The sequence below is a fragment of the Hylobates moloch genome, unplaced genomic scaffold, assembly GCF_009828535.3.
Source record: "Hylobates moloch isolate HMO894 unplaced genomic scaffold, HMol_V3 SCAFFOLD_10, whole genome shotgun sequence".
NCBI classification, from domain to species: domain Eukaryota; kingdom Metazoa; phylum Chordata; class Mammalia; order Primates; family Hylobatidae; genus Hylobates; species Hylobates moloch.
Window position 1 is genome coordinate 56,839,480 of NW_026652285.1, and position 9,927 is coordinate 56,849,406.

Consider the following 9,927-nt stretch of genomic DNA (forward strand, 5'->3'; position numbering starts at 1 on the left):
GATATGCCTAAGTGTAAATTACAAAATATATTTCAAAGACTTAGTATTTCAAAACGCAAGACATTTTATAGTCTTTATATCAATCGCACCTTAAAATATTTTAGACATATTGGGTTAAATAAACATATTAAAATTACAATAGCCAAAAGGTGGAAGCAACCCAAGCAACCAGCAACAGATCAATGGATTTTTAAAATATGGTACATACATATAATGGAATATTATTCAGTCATACACAGTAAATTCTGGCTGGGTGCGGTGGCTCACACCTGTATAATCCTAGCACTTTGGGAGACCAAGGGGGCAGATCGCTTGAGCTCAGGAGTTTGAGACCAACCTGGGCAACATGGTGAAACCCTGTCTCTACAAAAAAATGCAAAGTAGCCAAGCATGGTGATGTGAGCTTGCAGTCCCAGCTACTTGGGGGACTAAGGCAGGAGGATCACTTGAACTTCAGGAGGTGGAGGCTGCAGCGAGCCATGATTGTGCCACTGCACTCCAGCCTGGGTGACAAAGTGAGACCTGTCTCAAAAAAAAAAAAAAAAGTAAATTCTGACACATGCTACAACATAAATGAACCTTGTGGACATCATACTAAGAGAAATAAGTTAATCACAAAAGGCCAAACACTGTCTTATTCCACTTATATGAAATACCTAGAGTAGTTAAATTCAGAGACAGAAAGAAGAATGGTGGTTGCTAGCAGTGGGGGAATGGGGAAAGTGGGGAGTTATTGTTTAAATGGTACGGGGTTTCAGTTTTGCAAGATGAGTTCTGGAAAGGGATGGTGGTAACGATTGTACAACAATGTGAATGTACTTAATGTCACTGAAGTGAACCCTTAAAAATGGTTAACATGATAAATTTTGTTATGTGAGTCACCACTATCGAAAAATTAACTTCAGTCCTTCCTTTTGATTAAAGTGGCTAATAGGAAAATTACATACGTGGCTCATACTGTTTTTTGTTTTTAAGAGACCAAGTCTCATTCTGTCACCACAGCTGGAATGCAGCGGTGCAATCATAGCTCACTGTAACCTCCAAACTCCTGGGCTCAACCTTGCTGGACTAGCTGGGACTACAGGTGTGTGCCACCACACCTAGCTAAATTTTTATTTTTTTGTAGACAGGCTGGTCTCGAATTCCAGGAGGTGGGGGCTGCAGTGAGCCATGATCACTGAGCCATGGTGCTCAAGCAATCCTGCTACCTTGGCCCCGCAAAGTGTTAGGATTACAAGCATGAACCACTGAGCCCTGCTCACACTGTATTTCTATAAAAAATAAGTCATGGTAAAAATTTCCAATGAGAAGTGTTTTGATGAACGAGATATGAGTAACAGGAAGCCCTAATACCAGGGTAAGCAAACTTTCTGTTACGGGCTAGACAGTAAATATTTTTGGCTCTACCAGCCACATGGTCTATTCTGAAAGGAGCTATAGATAACACATAAGCAAATGGGCACAGTAGATTTCGACTACCAGTTTGCTGGCCCCTGCCCTAAAGCACCCATTATAAGCAATGGCTCTTAAATTTTCATAAACATTGTGAGCCAGTTTAATAACGGTATCTTGAAATCTGCCAGTGAGAATATTTACATCATGGAAATCCAGCAAACACTACAAATCAGTGTTTTTCCTGAAGAACGGGTTGATAAACCAGCATTTACCAGCGAACCATTCACTTAGTAATGAATTAACTTCTCTCCTATACATCTAAAATTATATTCATTATGAACCATCCTTGAAAGAAATGGATAGCTATTCATATCACTTTCTGTGCTCTGTGGTTCAGATGAGAATTTCCAGCTAAGAAAGGTGGTTCTAGAAGAGTAAGAGTCTCTGCCTCTTCCAGGCAGAGAAGCAAGAGTGAACATCATGAAGCAGTCAAGAGTTGTGCCTGTAGAGTGGTGACCTGGGGGGAACAGCTTAAGAGGAAGCTTCCACAAGAGGGCTGGGAGCTACGAGATTATGTACATACTACACTCAGTAAAGGTTCAACAATAAGTAGTTATTACTGAATATGTATTATTGTACATAATAGACTAGATTCATCTGTGAACAATTTATTGAGCCCTAGGCTCTGGTAACACAATGGTGAACAATCACAGCCCCTCTCTAAAGAGAAGGAATCACATAAATATACAATTTTAAGTTGTGATGAATTCTTATTAAAAACAGGCTACTGTGAGAAATCCAACAGGGGATCCCAATCTAGTCTGGACAATCAGAAATAGATACTACCTGGAGAAACTGACCTTTGCATTAAGATTTAAAGATGGAACAGGAATGAGCAGAGTGTTCTTGCATTCTAGGTAGCAAGAACAAACTGTACAGAAGTCCTCGGGCAGGAAAAAAAGTATTAACAGATCAGGGAACTAGAAGGTCAATGTAGTCAGCCAAGCAAGCAAAGAAAGAAGGCATCTGCAAAAAATGGAGAGGGCATGGAACCGTATTACAAAGGGCCTCACTACTCCATTATACATTCTAAGACCAACAGGGAGCCATTAGCTTTACACAGAGGGTGGCATGCTCTGATAAACATTTTTCAGAGATCAGTCTTGGAATGGCTGGTGAGAGAGTTATAGAAAAGTCAGGCAACTGACCAGTAGGCTACTGCAGTTTCTAGGCAAGAGGTAATGGCAACTTAGTGGAGCCACTACCCGATATTTTAAGTATGTAATCTATTAAACACACAGAAATTTTTGCTCTCAGGACACCATTTTACAACTTCAGGACTCCAAAGAGTTTTGTTTATTTAGGTTATAGCTGTTGATATTTATAATATTAGAAATTAAAACTGAATAATCTTTAAAAATAAATTCATTTAAAAATAATACATTATATATTAATAAAAATAACATCCTTACGAAAAATAACTATTTCCTCCGTGATAAGAGTGGCATTATTTTAAATTTTTGGAAATCACTTTAGTCTTATAATAGAAGACCGCTGGATTTTCAGATCTGTTGTCATACCCCACACCTTAAAGACTCTAGCCAAGTGCACTGCCCAGTTTTGAGAAAATTAGACTGAAAAATAAAAATAACATCTCAGAATTACTATGAAAATAGTTTCATCTCATGGTCCCCTTAACAGGGTATGGGGACCCCCCCCCAAACCACACTGAGAACTACTGCTCAAATAATAAAAAGCAAATTTATCTAGCAGGCTTTCCAGTTTTCCTCAGAATGCCCCCAGCAAAAATAATAATGAAAATAAAAAGCAAAATAATCACAGTAAGATATCATTTCACAGCCAGTAAGATGGCTATAATCACAAAGACAGTAATAAATGTTACTGAGAACGTGGTTATCGGAATCCTCATGCATTGCTAGTGGAAATGTAAAATGGTACAGACACCTTGGAAAATAATTTGGCAGCTCCTCATAAAGTTCAACATAGAGCTTTGACCCAGCAATTTCCACTCCAAGATCTACACCCAAGAAAAATGAAAACGTATGTCCCCACAAAAACTTACACATGAGTATTCAGAGGCATTAGTCATAATAGCCTGAAAGTAGAAACAACCCAATGTCCACCACGTGACAGAAAAATAAAATGTGGAATGCTGTTGGCAACACGATGGAATGTTATTCGGCAATAAAAAGGAAGGAAGTACCGGCACATGCTTCAACAGGGATGAACCTTGAAAACATTATGCTAAGTGAAAGCCAATCACAAAAGACCACATGATTCCACTTACAACAAATGTCCAGAACAAGCAAATCTATAGACAAAAAATAGATCAGTAGTTGCCTAAGGCTGGGGGGCCCAGGGAGAAACGAAGGGCAACTGCTAAAGGGTACAGCGTTTCTTTTTGAGGGTTCTAAACGTTCTAAAATTGACTACACGACCCAGTGAATGTATTATATCAATTACAGACTTTAAAATGGTGAACTGTATGGTAGGCAAATTATACTTCAATTATGCTGTTTCTTAAAAAAAAAGCTAAGCAATCTCTGTTAATCAGAATCATTAAATAACGAGTTTTTCAGCTGTCCAGTATTAGAATAAAGCAAATAAGAAAACAATCATCTCATAGACATTTTTTTCCTCAGATATCTTACTATACTGATTCAATCCAACCTTCTGGATAAGATGTTGTCCAGCAGAAATATATATAAGCCACAAGTAATTTAAAAATTTTAAGCAGCCATACTGAAAAAAAGTTTTTAATAAAAGGTCAAATTAATTTTGCTATTTTACTTAACTCATGATCTGCAAAATACTATTTCAACACATAATATATCAAAACTATTAAGATATTTAAGTTATTTTGTTCATACCCAATTTTCAAAATCTGGTGTAAATTTTACACTTAACACATCTCACTTCAGTCCAACCACATTTTAAGTACTTAACCACATGTGGGTGATGGTATCAAAGTGGACAGTATAGTTCTAGATCCACACTATACAGTATGTTAAATGATGTGTGTGATGATGACCCTAAGGCAATTTCCCTTATCAAAGAAAGGCTCAATTTGACTCAATACATTTAAATTATGTCTAAGTATATTAATATTTTCTCAGAAGTTTGCACTGACAGAAGGCACTTTCTAAAACCAGAGTATATACTGCCTGAACATTTCAAGTAAATGTATTTCAAAATTTTACACATAACCTAACAGTCTATGAAATCCCAAAATAAGCTAATTAGAAGTTATACAGAAACTCCCCTCTATTATCTGCACTAATGTCTCACATATATAACTCTCCATTCTTCTAGATGTTATCCTGCTCATGGATGTTTGGAAATCCTCAAAGCTCTTTTCAATAGTTGATGATGAATAATTAACAAAAAAAAATATCATACACGGGGACTTTGTGCCACTACACATTTATCCTTTTGTATCTACTTAATTACATACAGGTTGAGCATCCCCAATCCAAAAATATGAAATCTGAAATGCTCCAAAATCTGAAATTTTTTAACACCATGATACCACACGTGGAAAAATCCCGTATGTAACGCCTTTGCTTTCTTATGGTTCAATGTATACAGTCTGTTTCACTCACAAAATTATTTAAAATATTGTATAAAATTACCTTTAGGCTCTGTGCATAAAATGTACATGAAATATAACTGAATTTCATGTTTATATTTAGGTGCCATCCCCAAGATATCTCATTATGTATATACAAATATTCCAAAATCCCAAAAAAGAAGAAAATCCAAAATCCCAAACACTTCTGATCCCAAGCATTTCCCATAATGGATACTCAGCCTGTATTACAAAAATCTCTATTAATGACAGCACCTTGGAATATACACAGTGCAGTTTATATTCTCACTACCTATTCTAGCTACCTGTAAGTAAAAATTTATGTTACTCAGTTGATTCTGAGTGCTCCATGAATAATAAATTTCACTCTAAATTGGAAAAAAGCTTAAGCTTTATTAGTAACCTTGAACAAGTAACATTATTAAATACCAAATGTATACAGCACTGTAAAAAATTAGGGCAACCTGTTTCTGCCTGTCGGTACTCACGACCAGAAACCAACGGAAAAATAGGAAAATAAATGACCACCTTACCATTTACCCAAGAAGTTTAACGTAATTTCATCTAATCAATTATTACAGCGTATTCATATAAACAGCACTTTGGTATAATGTGTTAAGGAATCTACATTACATAGAAATACTTACTGAAAGAAATTTTAACTTATAGAAAATGGAATTTGCCTGATACAGAGCATAAGCCTTCAGTATTATCCTCTGGAGGTCTTCAGCTTACCCTCTGACCCTCCAAAATTAGGTACAAATTTTAAAGACTAAATATTTCCCAATTTCTAACTGGACATTTTCAGTGTAATTTTAATGTCATTAAGTATTTTTTAATGACAAATTTTCATTTGTAACAAACAGTTTCAATCAAACCCTTTAAAATTTTTAAATTATAAAATGGCATATCTTTTGTGCTTCAAGTAGATTTTACAAATAGGTCATTTGAAAACTGCTTTTCTTTTTCTTCCACATTTTCCTGTATTTGTTTCCCTTGCATATACAAGCCCAACTTGTCTTCAGGTTCTCTGGTGTGGTGGTAAGCGTCAATTTTTATCACATTTTCTGCTTCAACATAAAACAATGATCAAGAATCTAAAAATTAACTGCCATCAGAAAAGGCTACTTCAGAAAGACTTTAATTTTATCTATTAACAATTCGTACTGGGCCGGGTACCCTGTGGTTCACGCCTGTAATCCCAGCACTTTGGGAGGCCGAGGCAGGCGGATCACGAGATCAGGAGTTCAAGACCAGCCTGGCCAACATGGTGAAACCCTGTCTCTACTACAAATATAAAAATTAGCCAGGTGTGGTGTGGCACCTGCCTGTAGTCCCAGCTACTAGGGAAGCTGAGGCGGGAGAATCCTTGAACCCGGGAAGCGGAGGTTGCAGTGAGCCGACACATGCCATTGCACTCCAGCCTGGGGGGTGACAGAGACTCCATCTCAAAAAAAAAAAAAAACAAAAAAACAAAAAACTCACTTTGGTTACAGCAGAGTAAAATAAAAGCGTTCACAGAATTTATAATTTTAATTTTAACATCACAAAAAAAGCAAAAACATCCTCACAGCTATAACACCATATATTGACTGAAAGGAATTTTTCTATTTATAAAATACTATTTCTAATCTTTTGCAGTAAAATGCTGAAAGCACCCAGGATGGTGGAGGCATGAATTAGGAATCCTAGAAAAGAGACCCGAGAGCTTTAAAACTTAATATGGCTACACACCCACTAAAATAGCCAAAATTACAGAGACTGACAATATCGAAATGTTAGCAGGGATATGGGGCAACAGGAACTCCCATATATCTTCGTTGGTGGGATGGTAAAATGATACAAGCATTTTTCAGTATATGTGCTGCTGAAGCCAGCACTACTTTTTTTTTTTTTTTTTTGAGACGGAGTTTCGCTCTTGTTGCCCAGGCTGGACTGCAATGGCAATGGCGCAATCTTGGCTCACTGTAACCTCCCTCTCCCAGGTTCAAGCCATGATTCTCCTGCCTCAGCCTCAGCCTCCCCAGTAGCTGGGATTACAGGCACCTGCCACCACGCCCAGCTAATTTTTGTATTTTCAGTAGAGACGGGGTTTCACCACGTTGGCCAGGCTGGTCTCAAACCTCAGGCGATCCACCCGCCTCGGCCTCACAAAGTGCTGGGATTACAGGTGTGAGCCATCGCACCCAGCCCAGAAGCATTTTTTAAAACATAGTTTCTCACAAAACTGAAACATACAATTGCCCTATGACCTACTCGAACCAAGTCTAAGTATATAACCATGAAAGATAAAAGAGTAAGACCACAAAAAGACTTATGTAAGACTGTTCATAGTAACTAACTGGAAACAGCCCAGGTGACCTTCAACAGTGAATAGATTAATTATGGTATATACATACAGTGGAAAACTACACACCAATAAAAAGGATCTACTGATACACGCAACAAAAACGAAACTCAAAAACATTATGCGGAGTGGGAAAAAAAAGCCTTAGCCAGAAAAATACACACAGTACTATAGACTCTATGGGATCCCACTTAATGTTAAGTTCTAAAACAGGCAACTCTGTAACTTATGGCATTAAAAAAAAAAAATGTGGGTGGTTGATGGAAAGGCCGAGTGACTGAAATGACTGGGAAAAGGCAAGAAAAAACTTTCTAGTCAATTATAGTGTTCTATATCTTGATAAGAGCTTGGGCTACACAGGTGTAAGCATTTGTGAAAACTCACGGAATGGCAACCATATGCATTTCACTGCTGCCAAAATTACGTCAAAAAACGTAAAAAATGAAGTTGAATTTAGGCAAATAAGTTCACAATGCTGAAGTGACATGTACTGGTGTCATCTACTGATACGTGCAACTTACTGTGAATTGCTCCCCAAAATTAAATGAACTTGATAATCGATTATAATGCCGTAAAATGCTAATTGTAGATGATCGACATATGTGTATCCACTGCCCAATTCTTTCAACTTTCCGCATGCTTGAAAATACAAAAATGGTAAGGAAAATTTTTACAAGCACTGGGAGACAAAAAAAAAAGTGATAATTCTGTTGGTGGTAAAAGTTTCTCTCATTTGATGTTTCACACCTCACTGCCTCACAAAATACACTACCTTTGGAACTCGCTAAACCAATACCCCAATCACCTACAGTCCCTGGGGAAACTGATAGGTACATTTCAGGAACTGTTGTTTCCTGTCACAAACTGTTCACGTTGTTTGCGATCTTCAGAGATTAAGTCAGTAATTATGGAAAATACGACGTATTCAACAATACACTAAAATTATTTGTTAAATTCCACCAAGAATCTTAATTAACTGCAAGATTTGTATTCCTGAACCAAGTTTAATATTCTGCATTAACTCCAATTTTCTTTTATTTGATTGCAACCGCTAATATCAACATCGCTATCGCCCCTCTAAAATCAAACAAAAACCTACCCAATGATTGGCATCTAAGAGATGATAAACATAGTAAAAGGGAAAGAGCAAGTCATCAATGAAAGTCATTCACGTTTCTCCTTAAACCTAGTACTATTACTATTACTTAACATGGAGCTAAAAACAGTTTCTACGTCATAATTTTTTTTTTAAAGGTTGCAAGGTGGGAAAGATTTCAGGAGTTAAAATGCAGAACTAAATACACACGTGCACCTCACCCCCAAACCTACCTTAACAAGCAGGCACGTAAAACAGAGGATCCCACCCACCCCCTTTTTTAATTCATGAAACAAAACCGCAGCCTGAGCTAAAGCGAACCCTCGCCCCCGCCCAGCCTCCACCCCGCCCAGAGCCTGGCGGTGGGTCCCTTTCCTTTGTGAGGAGTTGGAGGGGAGGCGACGGAGGGCGGGGAACTGGGGGAGGAGGCTGAGGGTCGGCGGATACCAGAGAAGGCAGGCTCCGAGAAAAGCGGCATCGGCCCGTCCCACAAACAGGCCGCGCCGCCACGCCACAAACCATTGCGGTGTCCCAAGGCGCAAACCCACGAACTTGGGTGTGATCTAATTTGGGACGACGCCCGGGAGAATGGCCGAGGGCACCTGGGAGAATGACCCCTCTCCCAGGCCCTTCCAAAAGGTCTCCTGGGGCGGCGGGCGGAGGTTCTGCCGCCACCCCCATCCCGGCCCGCGCCCCAGGCGGCCTCACCTGCTGGACGGAGCTATTCTCGGGCACGGCGAATTCCTCCTTTTCCTTCGGGGTCTTCACGGTGACTTTCATGATTTTGGGCTCCGCAGAGGCAGCGGCCGCGGGGGCGCCAGCACCTTCGGCTCCGGCGGCGCTATCCTGGGAGCCCGGAGGACCGCCGCTTTCACCACTCTCGGCCATGGCTGTGGCGGCGGCGGCGGCGGCGGCGGTGACTCAGGCAAGCAGGAGGGAGCAGGCGAGCAAGGAGGAGTCAGCAGACACCAGAGCCGGCAGGCCTGGACAGCGAACAATGCAGAGCACGCTGCCTCAGTAGCAACGGGCGCAGGGCCACCCTAGCGGGTGTGGGGCCCCGGAGCTCGGTGCAGGCTCTGGCGCAGGCCCGGGTCAGGCGCTCGGCAGCCGCCGTGTGTTCAGGCTCCGCTCGCTCACACCGACATCCGCTGCAGCCACCGCTTCCTCCTCCCTGCCCCTTCCCCCACGTCCCTTCACCGGCGCCGCGCGGAGCACGCCGGGTAACGCGCCTGGCGGCGTCGCCGAGTCATCCCTGGCTGGCGCCGCTTTGAGCTCAGCCTACGTGCGCTTTCCTTTCCCGCTCCATTGCCCAAAGTGCAGGCGAAGCCAGTATGAAGGACTAAAAGCAAAATGGGGTGGAGTAGGTCAGTTCATGGTTTTTTCCCACTCTTTTCACCAAACACTAAACCGCAGTTTCCAGTTAAGCGCTGTAAGGGCGCACCGAGATGACGTCACGGTTAGCGAAATTACTAGAAAAGG

At 40.5% G+C, this 9,927-nt stretch overlaps 1 protein-coding gene across 2 annotated transcripts in view; it reads right to left on the reverse strand.

The window, feature by feature from the left end:
• Positions 1 to 9,622, reverse strand: part of UBQLN1 (ubiquilin 1) — a 48,450-nt gene extending 38,828 nt beyond the window's left edge. For both annotated transcript variants that reach the window (XM_032164383.2, XM_032164382.2), the window contains exon 1: positions 9,157 to 9,622. In XM_032164383.2, coding sequence (XP_032020274.1) covers positions 9,157 to 9,336 — 180 coding nt within the window. In that variant the 5' untranslated portion in view covers positions 9,337 to 9,622. The remainder of the gene's footprint in view (positions 1 to 9,156) is intronic.
• Between the last annotated feature and the right edge of the window lie 305 nt (positions 9,623 to 9,927).